Source organism: Aquarana catesbeiana, linkage group LG01, assembly GCF_042186555.1.
Source record: "Aquarana catesbeiana isolate 2022-GZ linkage group LG01, ASM4218655v1, whole genome shotgun sequence".
Taxonomy (NCBI): Eukaryota; Metazoa; Chordata; class Amphibia; order Anura; family Ranidae; genus Aquarana; species Aquarana catesbeiana.
In genome coordinates, this window is record NC_133324.1 from 514,902,433 (window position 1) to 514,923,347 (window position 20,915).

Consider the following 20,915-nt stretch of genomic DNA (forward strand, 5'->3'; position numbering starts at 1 on the left):
GCCAATAGTGTAACTAAGGAGGGGCTGTTCAAAGTAATACCCATTATTTAGGCATTTATTTAGGCATTCATATCTCAATGAAGTGGAGAGGGTTACCTGTTCCAGAGCCCCCCCTATAATGTTAGAAATGGCCCATGAGGGGGGGGGGGGGATCTGATAGGTGTACCTTATACTTTGGTCTTAAAAAATTCCCTCATAAAAATGTTAGCTTGATGTTGGGCAAGAATGTTTGTGTCTAATCTGTTTTCTATGTTTATGTGCAAAATGACTAATTTTTTATTTTGTTTTGATTACACAGTTTCCTTCCACGCCACAGGAATGGCAGACTGTGGCCTCCCACTTTGCCCAGCGGTGGGACTTTCCTAACTGCGGAGGGGCAATTGATGGGAAACACGTCCACATCGTCCCACCACCCAGCTCGGGGTCGTACTATTACAACTACAAGGGGTTCAATAGTATTGTGATGTTGGCGGTGGTGTCGGCTAATTATGAGTTCCTGTATGTGGACATGGGGAAGAATGGCCGGATGTCCGATGGTGGAGTCATCGCCCAGACAGAGTTTTACAGGCGTCTCCAGAATGGCAGCTTGGACTTGCCACCTCCAGAAGACAATGTGGAAGGACTCCCATTCATCTTCGTTGCGGATGAAGCATTTGCGCTGGGGGACCATCTTATGCGGCCATTCCTGATGAGGACCCTCACCCCGGACCAGAGGGTTTTTAATTACCGGCTGGCCAGAGCCAGAAGAGTGGTGGAGAACACGTTTGAATCATGGCCAGCCGGTTCTGCCTATTTCTTACACCCATACATATGGCGGAGTACAAACTGAATCGCGTTATCCTGGCGTGCTGTGTTCTACACAACTTTTTACGGAAACATTCTGCCAACTATGCTGGCTCAGTTGGGCCTGAGGCCGGAATTCCTAATGAACCAACCCTGACGGCGCTTGAAAGTGGCCGTCCTGGCTTGCCCTCCCTGAGTGCCCGTGATGTCCGGCTAAGATACCTTGAATTCTTTGCGGGTAGGGGGGCCATCAATATGTCAGACAATGTCTAAAACATTTTTTAAATAAAAAAAAATAAAACCAAGGTTTGGTGACATTTCCTGCTTGTGTTTGTTTTAGCTGACCCTGAGAGAAATGTGGTAAGTCCTGAAATTGGCGTGATTGTGTAACCTTACAAAGCACTGTTGGATGTTGTTTCCTAAAGGCAAAGACACTTTGCACTACAAGTGCACTTGAAACTGCACTGAAACTGCACTTGTAGTGCAAAGTGGATTTGCCCTTAGGAAATAACACCCATTGTCACAAGAAAAACCCATTACAGCACAACAAAAGTTTTGTAGCGTTGAGACAATAATCCACACAATCTTAATCTTAATTAACAATCTTTTTAATACCAGCACAATCACATGTGCATTTAGAAAAGGTTTTTAAAACAAACCAACATGTTTGTTGTATAACAATTTTTGGGGTCACATTAGAAAAATTAGAAATGTCCATTTAAGATAAAACAGGCATGTTTTAAACCAACAAGAAAGACACAAATCTTGAACTTACAAAGTTCACATTTGGTAGAACTTGAAGGCAATATCAGACGTGAGTATTTACAAACTGAGTTTGATATTGCGTTCAGATGGGGTGAAGTCACCCCAGGAAAAGCCAAATTTTGAAGATGCACACAAATTTAAGAATGTGCTAGCTGCCATCATGGGGCATCAAGGGACGTGTTTTGGGGGTGCAACCCCTTCCTCACAGCTACTTTATTATTGAGGAAGGGGTTGCACCCCCAAAACGTGTCCATTGATCTCCCGTGATGGCAGATAGCACATGTTGACACACTGTGTGCATCTTCAAAATTTGGCTTTTCTAATATTTTTTTTTTTAATTTTCATAAATTGTAGCACACCAAAAAACAAAGGGATTTGGAGGGCTTTTAAACTCGCTCTAAAACATCAATGATGTTCTTATTTTTTTGAAGAACATCATTGATGTTTTTCTTGCTGTTTTCCAGTGCAACATTACACACCATGATCTCCCCAATCAGGATCTGGGCACTTTCAGAGGTGAAAGGATCAGGATCCACAACATCACGATCACCTAAAAAGAGAGAAACAAAAAAAAAACAGGTATTATAAATATGCCGGCATCCATCTCTTACCTGAGCCTGTGGTCGCAGACACTCACCTGTTGTGACAATTTCCACCATGTCTTCCTCCTCCTGCTCTTCTTGTCTTTGGTGGATTTCCCCTCTTCCAGAGGTGGGGGGTCTGTGGTCTCCTCGGATAAAGGGGTGTCCTCCGAGTCTTTTATCCCCTATGTAAAAAAAAAAAATAGGTCTACTTAGCACACAGATATTTAATGTCAGAACTATAAATATGAAGCATTGTCTATTTTGGCAGAGTTCCAAGATGTAACATTTTTATTGTCCTTTGTCAAGCTTCAATACTTTACCTGTCTTGTACAAGCTTCACAGATGGAGACCCCCCTATAGCATACACTGGAGCACCTGTGTGGCCCCCCCTAATAAAAAGGGTGTTCTTTTGTCCCACACTAGTGCTACAGCGTCCAGATGTGTAACCAGCTGCTGAGTGTCCTCTCCTTACACAGAATCTAGTTGGCATTTCATTATAGTAACAAACACGTCTACACCGCCCAATTCTTTTCACACAACTAGGCCCCAAAAAATGATGGCAATTGCATATGGCCAAACGAACTATGTTTGATACGAACGAATAATGTGCCCATGAACATGAAAGTTGCCATTTTAAACTGGATAACCGTTATTAAGAAAAGCACATGGATCAGCACAAACGTAATAAACAGAAAGAATAGGAACACAGCACAACTACTTACTTTTTTGCAGCACTCTCCGGATCTTTCTGTACTGCTCGTGTTCTCTTAATTTGAGGTCCGACCACCGCTTCCTGAGCTGATCTTTCGATTGTCGTACCCCGAAATTCCGGTGCAGACTCTTGACTACTTTCGCCATTATCTTGGCCTTTCTGACATTGGGGTTGGGGTAAGGTCCATACTTCCCGTCATAGTCGGCCTTCTTCAGGATGTCGACCATCTCCAACATCTCCCCAAAGGACATATTTGATGCCTTATATCGTCTCCTTCTGGATCGGGACGTTTCAGGCTCCGGGCTTTCCTCCTCCTCCTCGTTGGTGTAATTATCAGACACCTGCTGTGTTTCCGCCATGTGCTCTTCCCCCACTGCGCCGAACGAGAAGGGGCGGGGAATAGACTAGAAAAAACGTCAGGGGCGGGCGGAGTTTCAGGCATGCGCAGTGTCTATAAAGCGTAACACGCGTGCCTAGTACGTACGATCTGTGAGCGGCTGAAGGAGTAACAGAGGCGCCGATCGTGATTGCGAAGGTAAGATTTTAGATTGAGGCCTATATTGTAACAAGATTAGGAGAGTTTTGCCTGACATTAGGGTTTGTCTTGTGTTGTGTCTTGCAGATAAAATGGATGGCTTCAATGACCACAACTTCCTCCCCCTGTTCATAGAAAAGTACACGGAGCTGCCCTGCCTGTGGCAGATGAAACATCCACATTATAATAATAAACAAAAGAGGCAGGCAGCGCTGGAGAAACTGCTGGAGTTGGTGAAGCCGGTGGTCCCCACAGCAACCATCCCCTATTTAAAAACCAAAATTGGTGGCCTGAGGAGCACTTATTTAAGGGAGCGCAAGAAGGTCACGGATTCCCAGAGATCCGGAGCTGCAGCAGATGACGTTTATGTCCCCAGGCTGTGGTACTATGAGAGACTTTGTTTTCTGTCAGACCAGACTGGAGTCAGGGAATCCCTCTCAACCCTTCCTTTCACTCTTCCTTCTACCCCAGCTGAGGCTTCCGATGTCCAACCTGGGACTTCCAGCCAGTGTGTGTGATTGATGAATAAAAAACTAAAACTATGTCCCTTTTTCATACACAGGAAGACCTCAGCCAGGACGAGGCTCTGGAATGTGGCAGCCAGGAGGAGGCGGGGGTTAGTGGCAGCCAGGAGGAGGCGGGGCTAAGTGACAGCCAGGAGAAGCCTAGGACCAGTCGCAGCCTGACCGAATCGCAGGTTCCTCCCCTCCGCCTTCCATACAAAAGAGCGAGGAAGGCGACTCACATGCAGGATTCTGCGCTCAGGCTCATTCAGTAGGCTTCTGCGTCCCTCAGAGCCTTACCCACTCCTGAAGAGGCCTTTGTCCGCATGGCTGCCACCAAACTGAAGGGCATGCAGGAGGGTCAACGCAAGCTATGTGAGGACCTTCTTTATAAAGTCCTAAGTAAGGGGGTGAGTGGTGAACTAACACCCAATACCCACCTGAGTGAGTTGGCCCCTCCTCCTCCTGCTGCCACAACTGCACCACCACAGCCACAGCGTGGAAGGAAGACCAGAGAGTGATGACCCTGGGTTCAGTCTGGTCTGGCCAAAGATGCAGCCTCTTGTATGACCACAGCCTGGGGACACAGATGTCATCTGCTGCTTTCCGGATCTCTGGGACTTAGGGACCAGACTGCACTCCCTTAGATATGGACTCCTCAGGCCACCAATTTTGCAAGAAAATAGTTGATGTGTGCCCTAGGGGCCAAAGGCTTCACCCATTTCAGCTGTTTCTCCAGAGTTGCCTCCTTCTTTGTTTGGTTCTGAGCCATTAATAAAGGAATTTTTCTTACAATTATACTCGCCTATGTGTGTTTTCCTTTTAAAGGGACAGTTTGTTTGTGAGGAGGCAGGTACATTTCTAATATACAATGTGAAATTAACAAGAGACACCAACACCAAACAATCTCCTTGAGATTCAATAATACAAGATAATAATGGTGTTGTTGTAACTTGACACACAAAACACACACAAAAATATTATGGAGTAAAACGCACACAAAAAAATAAAAAATAAAAACATCAGACTTTTTAAAAATACAAACCACAAAAAAAAAAAAAAAACAGCCTTGGAAAAAATACAAACCACCACACAAATACAAAAACAGCCTTGAAAAAAAGAAAAAATATTTAAAAACAACCCAAAAAATATTTGGTCAGATGTGATAAATGTAAATATATTGAGGGAATCCCAATAAATAATAAAGAAATAAGTTTGTGAGAAGTCTATGTGAATATGCGCAGCAAAACTACTTCATTCTTCTCACATTATAAAGAAGAGAGTGCGCTGCATTAAACTATTTTTGACATTGCAGCGTGACGAAAGTGCTGTATCCATTCCGAATGCTAATTTTACCAGACCGAGCTGTTCCGTCTCGGAATTTCTTCTGAGCATGCGTGGCACTTTGTGCGTCGGAAATGGCCACACACGGTCGGAATTGACGCGATCGGATTTTGTTGTCGGAAAATTTTATAGCCTGCTCTCAAACTTTGTGTGTCGGAAAATCCGATGGACCGTGTGTACGGGGCATCAGACTGCATAGCAGCTGGGGATCCATCCACTGCCATGAGCTCTCAATTGACAACAAAGCGGACCTTGTGGAGATATAGTCTGTCAGTTCCCTATCAGGCTTTGTTATTCACACTACAAAATTTCTCAGCTTTGCACCTGTCAGTGTGCAGGATGCAGTGGCTGGGGAGGAAGTGCACTGAGAAAGGAGTGTCCAGTATGGACACTCAGACCTTGGTGCCAGGCTCCGATAGATTCAAGTACTTCTGACAGGTACATGTATCAGGCATAGGCACCAACAATTTCAGTCTAGTGACCTAACTGATATCGAAGAGATGTCTACGACACTCTTTATGAATATTCCCCATTGTGTCAAGGAAATTCAGCATGTCAACTGCAATAGCCTATTCAGGTAAATTATATAAATTTATCTCAATACCAAGGATGTGTTTTACTTTTAACTGTGTTATACCCATGTTTGTGCTCAGGAAATTGTGAACTTCAACTGCCGAAAGCTGGTAGCATCAATGCCACTCTTTGCTAATGCTGATCCCTGCTTCGTCACGGCAATGCTGACCAAACTAAAATTTGAGGTGTTCCAGCCTACGGATTATATCGTTCGGGAGGGAACCATCGGCAAGAAGATGTACTTTATCCAGCATGGTGTGGTGAGCGTACTTACCAAGGGCAACAAGGAGGTGAAACTCTCAGATGGCTCTTACTTTGGAGGTTAGTTTACAGTATTTTTTAACCACAGTAGTGCTGTGGTGTTGTCCTATATGTTAGTAAGCAAATGTAGTAAAACTCCCATGACAGCACTAGGAAAGGAATTCTTATTTGTATTTTGCCTAAAACTACTGCCTTTAGCTTGAAAGGTAACTAAATGCTAATGAAGTCATCATAAGTCGGTTTAAATAGAAGTATTATATTAAGGGGATGTATATCTAATAGTCTTAGGAGATTATGAGAACAGAAGATATGGAAAATTAAAGTGGTATAGTGGTAAGCAGTATATTCAAATACACATGTGGCCTCCTGCTAAGGCATCCAATAGTAGTACACTGCCAGCTGTCATTTAACTTTTTGTCAAGGATGACAGCTAGCATAAAACTTTACATTTATTACACAATCTTATTTTTCACATCTATGGGAACTTTAATATTCACAGTTTTTTTAAATCACATTAGTAGCTCATTCACGTAATGCAAGTTTAACTTTTTCATTTTAGGTTTAGTGTACCTTAAGGCTTTTCTTTACACTACTCTGAAATTCATTCTCTACGCTTAGCAGTGAGCAAACCGCTTACAAATGTAATCACTTAAATCCTGCTTTACTACTGGAAGCTTATATACATATGAATAACACAACATGGTCATAGTTCTTATTTCATCACTGCATTGTCTGCTATGTTAAGATTAGAACTCCAGCCACAACTTGTCTTCTAGTTTAACCCTTTAATGACTAAGCCTATTTTTGAAATTTGGTGTTTACAAGTTAAAATCCGTATTTTTTGCTAGAAAATTACTTAGAACCACCAAACATTATATATATTTTTTAGCAGAGAATCTAGAGAATAAAATGGAGATTGTTGCAATATTTTATGTCACACGGTATTTGTGCAGCGGTGTTTTAAACGCAAATTTTTGGGAAAAGGGACACTTTCATGAATTTTAAAAAATCCAAACAGTAAAGTTACCCCAATTTTTTTGTATAATGTGAAAGATGATGTTACGCCGAGTAAATAGATACCAAACATGTCACGCTTTATAATTGCACGCACTCGTGGAATGGCGACAAACTACGGTACCTAAGAATTTCCATAGGCGACGCTTTAAATTTTTTTTACGGTTACCAGGTTAGAGTTACAGAGGAGTTCTAGTGCTAGAATTATTGCTCTTGCTCTGACGATCGTGGCGATACCTCACATGTGTGATTTGAATACCGTTTACATGTGCGGGCGCGACTTCCGTATGCATTTTCTTTGCTGCGCGAGATCGTGGGAACAGGGGCGCTTTAAAAAAAAATTTTTTTTTTCTTATTTATTTTATTTAATTATATATTTATAAATTGTGTTTTTAAAGAAAATGTTTTTTGATGACTTTTATTGCTGTCACAAGGAATGTAAACATCTCTTGTGACAGTAATAGGTGGTGACAGGTACTCTTTATAGACCCCGGATCCCTCCTTTGCACTTCAAAGTATTCAGATCGCCGAAAACAGCGATTCTGAATACTATGTATTTTTTAAAATTGGCGCCATTGGCAGCCGAGTACACGGGAAGTGACGTCATGACGTTGCTTCCGCGTTTACAATTAGAAGGCTGGAACGAAGCCGCCCACAGCTTCGTTCCAGCCCGCCCCCAGCCGCCAGAGGCAGCCGATTTGTCAGAGGGCCTCCCGATCGAACGGGAGGCCCGGTAAGAGCCGCGGGAGGGGGGGTGTCCCCTCCCGCTCCTCCGGTATAACAGCCGAGCGGCTTTTAGCCGCATCGGTTGTTATATTCGGATAACTGATCGCCGGCTCTAAACAATGGTACCAGGATGATGCCTGCAGCTGCGGACATCATCCCGGTATAACCCCCGAAAGCCAAGTACGCACATCTGTGTACGCTCGGTGGGAAGGGGTTAAGGTAGAGTGGGATTAAGTTAGAATTTCTGTTAAGAATTATTACTATCCGTGTACCTGTTAAGGACATCTAACCTCACTATTTGTCTTATACGTTACTGTCACTAGGAGAAAAATTAAGAATACAAATATAGCTGTCACTGGAACAGAAGAGGCTTTATTAGAGTGTGGACAGTTGTTTCAACTGTCAAGATTGGAATATTTGTTAATTTTGTGGAGATTTCCATTCCTCTTCCCCACTCTACACAAAACTTTAAAAAAATAATTGTTTTGGCTGGAGTCACACAAAGAGGAGTATGGTTACACTAATTTACCTAATAGTATCCAGTCCACAAGTACATAATGCACCATCTAATACTGAAGCAGCGCTCCTATCCGTCCATAGTATGACCGGCATTCATTTGGTTAAAACATATGAGAAAGATGAATGACAATTGGTGGTGAAAGTACAGAGAAGCAGATGGTGGTCCTAATGTTAAATGATAAAATGTGCACCGTACACAAGATCCACAAAACGTGCGTCACACTCACCATACATAAGTAAATCTCAAGCCTTGAGATACTCAAATAGCTGTCATGCGCATAACAGATAGGGTCAGAGCTACATATCACTTCCACAAGTACTCTGATATAGAAGAAAAACTCCACATAGCGTAATCCTGTTTACCTTTTATTGCAGTCCCCGAATTCTTTAAAACAGCACTTTCCAATAAATTGGCATCAATGAACGAATGTATAATGGGGCGTACACACGGTCGGACTTTTCGTCTACAAAAGTCCAACGGACGCCGACGGACTAAAGCTGGCTGGTAATCCGATCGTGTGTGGGCTTCTCCGGACTTTCAGCGGACTTTTTCAGCCTCAAATCCGACGGACTTTAGATTTGAAACATGCTTCAAATCTTTACGTCGGAACTACGACGGACCCCGAAATCCGCTCGTCTGTGTGCTAGTCCGACGGACAAAAACCCACGCTAGGGCAGCTATTGGCTACTGGCTATGAACTTCCTTATTTTAGTCTGGTGTACGTCATCACGTACGAATCCGTCGGACTTTTGTGTGGTCGTGTGTAGGCAAGTCCGTTCGTTAGAAAGTCTGCCGGAAGTCTGTCGGACAGGCTGTCGGACTTTTGTAGACGAAAAGTCCGACCGTGTGTACGCCCCATAAGAGATGTCAGCGTTATCAGCAGTCCGTTAGAATAAGAGACGACCAAACTTGGGAAGAATGGCCACCGCTGGTCAGTTCCGGTTGTCTCTGACTATGACATGCAAACATAATTTCCGGTCACCGTAAGGTTATGTCCTCACACGCTTACGGCGCGGCGTCCCAGGATTTTACAGCCATCATCGCAGCAAATTAACCTTCTGAGTTCCCAACTGCTCCATTTCATAGTGGTGCACATTAGCGGTAGAATAGAAGCTTCTCAGAGGATAACATAATCAAGCAATACAGTCAAAACATAAAATGTAACCGTACCTAAATGTAATACATCACAAGACCAATTTAATCGTATAAACAATCAATAAGCCTAAATTCATATCTAGACATTGTGTATACATTATACTATACTGATACTATACTTCATAGCTCATATTTAAAAAACGCACATATTTAATAAATTTAAAACAATAATATCGCATTAGAATAAATATAATGTAAAAAACAAAACTGGAATTTCAGTAATCGCTTATAAAACAATTAATATCGAGTTCTACGTTTAACCCTTACCCGGAGTAAGTGTATCTGTCAAAAAAAATCCAGTGGGTTTCCCGACTCAAGAGTTCCCTCACTATATTGGCACCTCTCCATGCTGGTTTGATGCGATCAATTCCCCAAAATTTTAAACCCGAAGGGTCCTGGCTGTGGTGAAGTTTAAAATATAATGACGCACTATGGTCCTTAATGCCTAGTATAATATTCTGAATATGCTCCGCAATACGTATACTTCAAAAGTCTCTTAGTATGGCCTACATACATCAACCCACAAGGGCACTCCAAGGCATACACTACATGTGTGGTGTTGCATGTAATGAATTCTCTAATTAGGAATTCCTTATTAGAAGTGGATGTAAACCTCTCATGGGTTTATAAACTTCTCTAAACACCCTATACTTCCGACAAGCAAAAAAAAGTCCCTATCCCAAAAGGACGGTGGTCTGGTGGGGGATCTGATACTTTTTTGGCTACCATGTCCCCAAAACTTGGGGCCTTTCTATATATGAGCTTTCGTGTGGGTGGGCGTACAGGCTTAAGTATTTTGTCTAAGCATAAAATATGCCAATGTGCCTCAAATATCGCTTCCATGTCTTTGTAAGTGCTGAGGGTTATAGCCTTTCTCTACAAATCTACTTTTTAACACTTAGGACTGTATAATAAAGTCACTAGTGGTGCAGCAGTTTCTTTTTACTCGCATTATTTGTACTTTGGGGATATTCCTCAACCAGAGGGGATGATGCCCACTCTGTAATGGCAAATAACTATTGCGATCAGTAGGTTTAAAGAATATTTTAGTCTCTAATCTGTCATTATGTCTATAAACATTGACATCTAAAAACAGATTAGGAGGAATTTATAATCTGAGTAATGTTACATTGACCCATAAAGAGACTAATATTTTACATCTAGGTTTGAAATGTGGTTTTAAAAGACCCATTAGTAAATTTAATGTATATGTGGATGTACATAAATATATGTGCAAACTCCGTATTAAAAAATATTTAAAAAAAAAAAATTCCAGTCCAGTTAGTTTGGGTGGTAGCTCTTCAGTAGCAGTTGACAATGGATTGAGAAACAATTGTTTAATCCATCGAATACTGCCACACAACATTTTGAAGTGTTTAAAGGCCTAGTGTTGCGGGATTTGGAACAGTTGGCCTCTAAAAAGAATGTTAATTCCAGATATATCCAGGAAGGGATAGAACAATTAGAAACTCGGAATTATATAATAAGGCCGGTAGGTAGTCATTTTATCTAAAGAATATTATAATAATCAGTTAATACAAATGTTTTTTGATTGTGATACATATAAAAAAAACTGGACAGAGACCCCACCTCACAATATAGGGAAGAGTTGGAGGCTTTGGTGGAATCTGGTTACCAATCTCGAGTATTAACACTCAGAGAAAAAATAGCTGGTACCAAGTAGTAGCCATATACCAACTATCTATACTCTCCCTAAGATACATAAAGACCCCCAAAACCCCCTGCTAGACCTATTGTTAATGGTATAGGATCTGTAACATCGAGGATGGGACAACATTTAGACCAATTCCTCCAGAGGAGTGCTGTAGAACCAAAAGCTTACCAGCTCACCTCAAAGATACCAAAAACTTTTTACAACTAATGCAAAGATTAGTTAATTGAGAGAGGTGAGGTTTTTCTAGTTACAGCTGACGTGTCGTCATTGTACACTGTGATTCAGCATGATGACGCCTTGCTAGCCCTTAATTGGGCTCTAAGTCACAGAGAGGATTTACCTCATATAGAGAAAGTATTTTTGCGGAATGCCTTTCTCATAATAATTTTTGGTTTAATGAATTTTCCCAAAAGAGAGGTGTTGCCATGGGTGTGAAATTTGCACCCAATATGCAAATCTCTTTATGGGGGAATGGGAGGATAAATATGTTTTTGGAAGGAAAAGGAATGAACTTATTTTTTACAGACGGTACATTGACAATCTTTTTTTTTTTTTATAAGGACAGGATCAGAAATATCCCTTTGTGCGTTTTTGGAATATTTAAATAATAATAAAAATAACATAAAACTGACAAGCATGTGGAGTAAAGATCAATTAAATTTTTTAGATGTCAATGTTTATAGGCATAATGACAGATTAGAGACTAAAGTATTCTTTAAGCCTACTGATTGCAACAGTTATTTGCCATTACAGAGTGGGTATCATCCCCTCTGGTTGAGGAATATCCCCAAAGGACAAATAATGCGAGTACAAAGAAACTGCTCCACCACTAGTGACTTTATTATACAGTCCTAAGTGTTAAAAAGTAGATTTGTAGAGAAAGGCTATAACCCTCAGCACTTGGCTATACCTATAGAGGAGGTAATAGCACTCCCACAAGAAGAGTGTTTGAAAGACATAATATCTTTGAGGAATAATACTAATCATGAATGGGGTTTTATCTCTGCCTTTCATTCATAGTACAAAGATGTGGAAGCGATCTTTGAGGCACATTGGCATATTTTATGCTTAGACAAAACATGTACTCCCACCCACACCAAAGTTGTAGAAAGACCCCAAGTTTTGGGGGCATGGTAGTCAAAAAAAAGTATTAGATACCCCCACCAGACCATCGTCCTTTTGGGATAGAGGTGTTTTTTTTTTTTTTTTTTGCTTGTAGGGCGTGTAGAGAAGTTTCTAAACCCATGAGAAAGGAATTCCTAATTAGAAAATTCATTACATGCAACATGACGCATGTCATGCATGCATTGGAGTGCCCATGTGGGTTGATGTATGTAGGCTGTACTAAGAGACTTTTGAGGATCTATATTGTGGGACATATTTAGAATATTAAACTAGGCTTTAAGGACCATAGTGTGTCATTACATTTTAAACTTTACCACAACCAGGACCCTTCAGGTTTAAAATTTTGGTGAATTGATCGCGTCAAACCAGCATGGAGAGGTTCCAATATAGTGAGCGAACTCACGAAACAGGAAACCCACTGGATTTTTTTGACAGATACACTTACTCCAAAAGGGTTAAATGTAGAAATCGATATTGTTTTATTAGCGATTATTGAAATTTCAGTTTTGATTTTATATTTATTCTAATGTGATTTTGTTTTAATTTCAATTTATTAAATATATGTTTTTTAAATATGAGCTATGAAGTATAGTATCAGTATAATGTATATACAATGTCTAGTTATGAATTTAGGGTTATGGATTGTTTATACGATTAAATTGGTCTTGTGATGTATTATGTTTAGGTACGGTTACATTTTATGTATTGATTGATAAATGTCAGCCGATATCGTCTATTACAGCTTGATTATGTTATCCTCTGAGAAGCTTCTATTCTACCGCTAATGTGCACCACTATGAAATGGAGCTCAGAAGGTTTATTTGCTGCGATGATGGCTGTTATAATACCGGGACGCCACGCCCTCAGATTAAGTGTGTCCGGACATGACCTTGCGGCGACCAGAAGTGACATTTGTGTGTCACAGCCAGAGAGAGAAAACCGGAACTGACCAGCGGTGGCCATTCTTCCCAAGTTTGGTTGTCTCTTATTCTAATGGACTGTTGATAACACTGACATCTCTTATACATTTGTTCATTGATGCCAATTTATTGGAAAGTGCTGATTTAAAGCATTTGGGGACTGCACGAAAAGGTAAACAGGATTACGCTATGTGGAGTTTTTCTTCTATATCCAAGTACCCGTGGAAGTGATATGCCGCTCTGACCCTATCTGTGATGCGGATGACAGTTATTTGAGTATCTCAAGGCTTGAGATTTACTTATTTACGGTGAGCATGAACCCCTTTGGGGAGCGTGACACACTTTTTGTGGATCTTGGTGTACGGTGCACATTTTATCATTTAACATTAGGACCACCATCTGCTTCTCTGGACTTTCACCACCAATTGTCATTCATCCGTTTCTCATATGCTTTAACCATATGAATGCCAGTCATACCAAGGACTGACAGGAGCGCTGCTTCAGTATTAGATGGTGCATTATGTACAGTGGGGCAAAAAAGTATTTAGTCAGCCACCAATTGTGCAAGTTGTCCCACTTAAAAAGATGAGAGAGGCCTGTAATTGTAATTACTAACAGTTGTTAGAAGAACGTAGGTAAATTAGTGTGAATAATCTAAGTGTATTAGGCCTACTTACACTATCTCAGCGCTATGAAACTACAAAGTTAAAACAAACAATATATAACATAAAAATTATCATAAAAAGCAGCTGCTAAAATGATTTAAAATTCATAAACTAATAGTATCCAGTCCACAAGTACAGTGGGGCAAAAAAGTATTTAGTCAGCCACCAATTGTGCAAGTTCTCCCACTTAAAGAGATGAGAGAGGCCTGTAATTGTCATCATAGGTACACCTCAACTATGAGAGACAAAATGTGGAAACAAATCCAGACAATCACATTTTTTTTTTTTTTAAAGAATTCATTTGCAAATTATGGTGGAAAATAAGTATTTGGTCTCCTACAAACAACAACAGCCCCAAAACATCACTGCTCTAGAGGAGAGCTGCATGGAGGAATGGGCCAACATACCAGCAACAGTGTGTGACAACCTTGTGAAGACTTAGAGAAAACGTTTGACCTCTGTCATTGCCAACAAAGGATATATAACAAAGTATTGAGATGAACTTTTGATATTGACAAAATACTTTTTTTCCACCATAATTTGCAAATAAATTCTTTCAAAAATCAGACAATGTGATTGTCTGGATTTGTTTCCACATTTTGTCTCTCATAGTTGAGGTATACCTATGATGACAATTACAGGCCTCTCTCATCTCTTTAAGTGGGAGAACTTGCACAATTGGTGGCTGACTAAATACTTTATTGCCCCACTGTACTTGTGGACTGGATACTATTAGTTTATGAATTTTAAATCATTTTAGCAGCTGCTTTTTATGATAATTTTTATGTTATATATTGTTTGTTTTAACTTTGTAGTTTCATAGCGCTGAGATAGTGTAAGTAGGCCTAATACACTTAGATTATTCACACTAATTTACCTACGTTCTTCTAACAACTGTTAGTAATGTCAAGCGTTTGCCCTTTTTTTTATACCAACTTCGTTATATACCTCACTCAGTTATTCTTAATAGTATGGGCACCTACTACTACATAGTAACTTTAGAAAATCACTATAACCATGGTTTGAGATGGAGGGATGCCAGCATGTATTTGAATGTCAAGGAAATGCATTGCATGCAATCCTGGGGTTCAGAAAACCCTCTTTGTTTTAAGTTTTATAAAGAAGACTCTTGAATCAATGTAGAAGTGGTTTAATTAGCAAATCCCTGTTCCTGTAATTTACCTTTCTGTCCTGTTAGTTCAGGACTGCTGCAGTCGAGTTTCAGATGGAGAGTGGTAGAAAAACGGTGAATGATTCCTTATACTCTTGAGTAATCTTTTTCCAGAAAAGATCCAGCAGCTTGCATCCTATATTTGTATCATAACAGACGAAACTTTTGCTCGGCCAACTACAAACAAGAGTTTTGATCCTTGATTTCAGCTTTTTGTTGTCAAAACAGTACTCGAACTGCTATTCATATCTGGGACCCTTGTAGCGTGTCTTTTTTTTTTTTTTTTACTGGGATGCACGTGAGGAGTTTCGGGAGTGAGTGGAACCACCCTCCTTTTTTTTTTTTTTTTCTTTTCCTCTCTTCGTTTTAAACCCCCCTGCTTTTTAATCTTCCTATTAGGTGCTGCCCTTTTATTCTGATTTCCTATCTCCAAAACCAAATTATAAGCAAAAATATTGGACATGTTCCCTGAAAATGTTATGCTGCCAATGCCCTCTCTCTGGCGGGGTCCATATTGTTGTCTGCTAAATCTTCTATGTTTTGCCAAACACTTCTATATTTTTATGATGTTCATTCATGTGTTCAAGCATTTCATGTATGTTGTGGTAATCACAACACTTTGTACTAATGGAGATTTAAAGTTCCAAAGACACACTCTCTTCTCCAGGATGTTCATGAAACCTATAGAATAATTTGTCCAGTCTCCTGGTTAAAGCATAAGCATACTTTGAATTTAAAATGTCCCAGAGCAGAAACACTTTGATTTACCATTTTATCAATGAAGGCATATATAAGTGATATGGGTTCTGTATGTGGAATGAACGCATATTAATTCACCAAGCACTTAAAAATGATTTATCTTTATATTTTTTTGTACAGAGATCTGCCTGCTGACACGGGGACGACGGACTGCCAGTGTCCGCGCTGACACATACTGTCGTCTCTACTCCCTCTCTGTGGATCATTTCAATGAGGTGTTAGAGGAATACCCAATGATGCGGCGTGCATTTGAGACCGTTGCCATAGACAGACTGGATAGAATAGGTAAGCCTATTAACAACAGAGTAGTTATTAAAAAGACATTGTCAATACACCATGCCTATTAAGGTCAGCAAAGCCTCACACAATCTACATTGACCGTGTCTGCAGATTGTGTGAGGCTTTCCTGGCCCCTACCGGGATCTTTGCTGATGTCAGAGCCACAGAAGGGGAGCGGCCGTGTGTCTGTCTGGAATGCAGAGCTGATGCTTTTCCTGACACTGCCAGAGATGCAAACAAATGCAGTCTAATGCTTTTGCAAGTAAATTACCTTGAGATGTTTATATTAGTAGGCATGTTATAGTGACTGTCTCTTTGAGGCATACACACAGTAGTCTTTATAGGACTAACCAATAGATTCAGTATGTGGTTTTGCTTTTTCATCTTGTAGTGGGTATCTTTTTTTTTTTTTTTTATTAGTTACACCATGCTCCATATGATTGAGTGTTGTAGACATTGAAGGCAGACAGGACTTTTTGCTGCTGTTGTGGTTAGGTGGATCACTGTAGTCATAATTTGGTGATGGTAGAATTTTCGGTCTTGATTAGGCTACCTTTTCTTGATCGAATCCACACAAAATCTAAATTGACCACGTGTGCATTAAAGCTACACCCGTGTTGGGGAACAGTTAGTGGAACGTTTGGATTTACACTTGTAAATCTCAGTATAAAAGCTCTTAAGCTGTCAGCATTATTTAAGGGATTCAGCAAGTACCAATGTATAAATGCAGACTTTAGTGACTGCTATCTGCAGTGCAAAATAGATACTCCTTTGTACCTGTAATGGTGTTAGCAAATTTAGCTATCCAACTTCTTCACACCCAATTAAAAATGTAGTATGTTTGAATCCCCCCCCCCCCCCCCCCCCCAAAAAAAAAAAATAAAGCAGCTCACATTTGGCGCATTTCCTAATTTTATAAGGGAACTCTGGCCAAATTATTCAGAAGGCCATTGTGGTTCCATATTGAACTGCTAATTTCTGAAATTAGAAAATTGTGGCTTACTGTTGCCAATCTTTAATGTATGTCTGTTCTATGTAAAATCATCTTATAATATCTGTGTTGTAACTTCAGAAAAAAAAGTAAACCCTATTTTGTAGTTAGATTTTTATCTCCCCAATTATGTACCTGCCAAAAGCCATGTGCAAAATATTTTGCTCCTGCACATATGCACTCCTCCTCTAGTATGTCATAGCTAAATAGTTCTAGAAAGAAAATTTCCTTCCAATCATTCTATGCAAGCTATAAAGGGATATTCCACCTGTTAGGCTAGGCTGTTACCCATATTAAGCAGTCATTTTAGCCTAGTGCTATATTTGCAATTACATTTCTTTGCTACTGAGAGATTAAGAGGAGACACTAAACCCCCTTATTCATTGGTGCCTTCTTAGCTTCAGTGTAGATTTGCAGTTGCCATGGTGCAGCACACATGGCCAGCTATGGCACCAGTGATTTTAGGGCTTTAGAGATCAGTTTAGAGCTGACCTTAAGCACAATGGCAACTGATATTTATCACCAGAGGCATACCTTAAATTTTGCATACTCTGAGCAAAACTTAGAGAAACCTCAGGAGGCTGCAGGTCAGCCATACAACCCCCAGGAGATCAGGTCCTACAAAGGCTTCTGGATGTACTCTACCCCCTGTAGGGAGTACCTACAGCAGGATCTCTGTGTGGGCTGTCATCTGACAATCCAGGGAGACACTGGGTCCTTCAGCAATGGTCTTTTCCTGCCATGCAAGAGATGAGGCACACCCAGGTGCAAGAACCTTTCTTACCAGAGAAGTGACAAACTGGTTGATATGAAGGAGTTAGAAATGCAACATCTCTAAGGGAGTGTGGTTCAGAGCTGTACTCTCTGCCTCAATTAGCATAGAGACCAGGTCTTGACAGAGTGAAGGACTCACAAACCTTCCCAAAAGTGAAGGTCCTAAGACAGTCCAGGTCACTAATCCAAGCTGCAATGGAATCCCCCAAATAAGTGTGAAATAACTGCTTGGGAACCAGGCAAAAGCCCCAGGAAAGGGGGCACCCCAACAAATGGACTCCCTTCATAGTGGGGGGAAGGGACCACACCATTAAACCTAAGAAACTGCTGAGTCACATGAAGAACTTCTTGGCCTGTAAGAACTGGGAGAACATCTTGTCCCAAGTCCAGGCTCCAAGATACCAAGTTGGAGCTTGGAGATATCTTGTCCCAAGTCCACGTTCTGACATACTAAGTTTGAGCTTGGAGAGAATCAAGAGTCAACAAGAGAAGGGAAAACAAAAAGAGGATAGAAGAGTTCCTGACAAGCAGGAAAGGGTGCACAGGACGTAGACTTCTTTAACAAGGATTTGAGTTTAACAGCCTTGCCACATTGGACATCTCTGAGGGCCCATCTGACTGAGGATGTCAGGACCTTTTGAAGAGCTCTGAATGCAAGGGTCCAGAAAACTGAACCTTGTCCAGGTCGTCTTGACAATCTACAATAGGGGTGCCAGGAAAGGACACTGGCATTAACGTGGTCCAATATCATAAAATATAGCAGGTGTCTGTTGGATCAGGGAGGGAGCAGAAAAATCTGGTCTCAGATAACCAAGTAAGTCCCCTTATAAAGGGAGAATGCTGAGGTACCAAAAACTGTAGGGGTGCAGTAGCATCCAAGGATGCAAAATGCCCCTGAAGAGGGAAGTGGCATTACAGATGAAGTACGAATCCCGATAAGTTCCCGACTGTGCAGGAACCCAAGGTGACCTGGGAAGACCAGCTGCAGCAAAATAAGAGGAGATGAGAAGTATCTGAAGGAAATGCCATATACAAGGAGATAGCCAAAAGGGCTGAGCATCCAAAGGCTGGAAAGGCAAACTACATGAGGATAAGTCTGGATTTACACAGAAGTGGGAGTGCACCTTCGTACAGAAAGGAAAGCCAAACTAGATGTTACGTGGATGGCTCAGTGCTCCCATGCATGTAGCCAGAGTGTCCTACACATTTGTAAAAACATCAGTCTCATGCAAGACACAAGTTTTGAGGCTTGTATCAAACATCACAACTAATACACAAAGGCTCCAGCATTTGCTCCAGCCACTCTTGGAAAAAAATAAATTAAATAAAATAAATTCTTACAGGTCAAGGCTACCACCAACATGGGACAGATGGCCAAAACTGCTGATTCAAACTGAGATCCATGTAGGGAATTCAACTAACTGTGAAGTCTCAAGAAATAACACCATCATTTGTGTACACAAATCCGACGCACAAAGTGCCACGCATGCTCAGAATAAATAAAGGGATGAAAGCTATTGGCTACTGCCCCGTTTATAGTCCCGACGTACGTGTTTTACGTCACTGCGTTCAGAATGATCGGATTTTCCGACAACTATGTGTGACCGTGTGTATGCAAGACAAGTTTGAGCCAACATCCATCGGAAAAAATCCTAGGATTTTGTTGTCGGAATGTCCGACCGTGTGTATGGGGCATTAGTGTGTAACTGCTTGGCTGTACGATGTACAGCCAGGCAGCTTGCACAGAGAGTCTGCAAGAGCCCTGCATTGCACCCACGATCTGCTGATCGTGGGTATAATGCTTTCTGCGCTCCCAATAAAAAAAATAATAAATGCATGGTTTTTTTACCTGCAAAAAGATGTGAAATTACTTTTTTTTTCCCCTTCAAAGACTTCAAGGATAAATTTACCTTTTTTTTTTTTTTTAAAGGTAAAATTATCCTTGAAGTCTTTGAAGGGGATTGAAGACTAATGTAGAACCATCCAACCTCGTAGGATGCCATCATGCTGGGTAGAGAAAAGGTCATAAAGGGGCTGGCTTACAACTTTTTTTCAGTTTGCCAGTGTCCCAAACCCCTGTTTCTGAATTCCGATGTCCCTCTCAATAAGCGATGAAGAAATATGATCGCTTTTGATTAAATTGACAGTTTTTAATAGTTTTTTCTCAAAAAATTGTATCTGGAATAAAAAAAATCTGTCAATTTATTGCCTAGTTTCAGCTTAACTGACCAGATTCTGGTTTCAGTCAAACTCATTAGTGGTAGATTGCTTGTTTCTGAAAATAATTTACGATAAGTAACTTGTGCATCCTATTCCCTGTAAATGTAAAGTTTTTAGAATTAATTGCTACATGTATGGCCAGCACTAGGCATAGTTGCTGGGTAGCTTTTCCAGTATTGCTTTGTGTAAACTGTGTTAATAATTATGATATAGCAGAGGGGGCCAGCACAGACAGTATGAGAGTGGTGTTGGCTACTGGAGTGCAGAATTGATGCTCTTCCATTGCAAGCAAAGTAAACAGATTTCATAAACTGTTGCTAACCACTTGTGTGTGTGTCATACTCCTCCAATGCCAGGCCATTTTTCAGCTCTGTGATAGTTTGACAGACAATTACTCTGCCATGAAACAATGTATCCAAATAAATGTTATATCATTTTAAAGGCAGGGCTTTCTTTTTGTGGTATTTAATAACTGATGTTTTTTTTATTTTTACTATAAAAAAAGGGTAAACATTTTCAAGAAATTAAAAAAAATAAAAAAGCCAGAATAGTATGGAAACCTCTGAAATTACCCCCTTTTTTTGGAAAGTAGACACAAGAAAAATCACACTTTTTGGGCGCACGTGCAGGCTCGCTCTTGAGCCGGGCTATGTGAGTGCAAAGATGCACAGCTTGGCTTGGCCCTGTGCCCCTCCTCCCAGGATTTGTTTGACAGCAGCAGGAGCCAATGGATACGGTGCTAAATCGAGATAGGACTCAGGTAATTGTAAGGTGCAATATAAATACTGGGATAGCTTCTGCATGCCTTAATGTCCTGCCTTTAGAACCACTTTAAGACTTTTATGCTTCTTGAAAAAACTG

The 20,915-nt window shown here is 40.7% G+C and overlaps 1 protein-coding gene across 1 annotated transcript in view; it reads left to right on the forward strand.

The window, feature by feature from the left end:
• Positions 1–20,915, forward strand: part of HCN2 (hyperpolarization activated cyclic nucleotide gated potassium and sodium channel 2) — a 158,226-nt gene that overhangs the window by 133,798 nt on the left and 3,513 nt on the right. The window contains exons 6-7 of the mRNA XM_073594040.1: positions 5,880–6,120; positions 15,911–16,075. Of these exons, the coding sequence (XP_073450141.1) occupies positions 5,880–6,120; positions 15,911–16,075 (406 nt within the window). The remainder of the gene's footprint in view (positions 1–5,879; positions 6,121–15,910; positions 16,076–20,915) is intronic.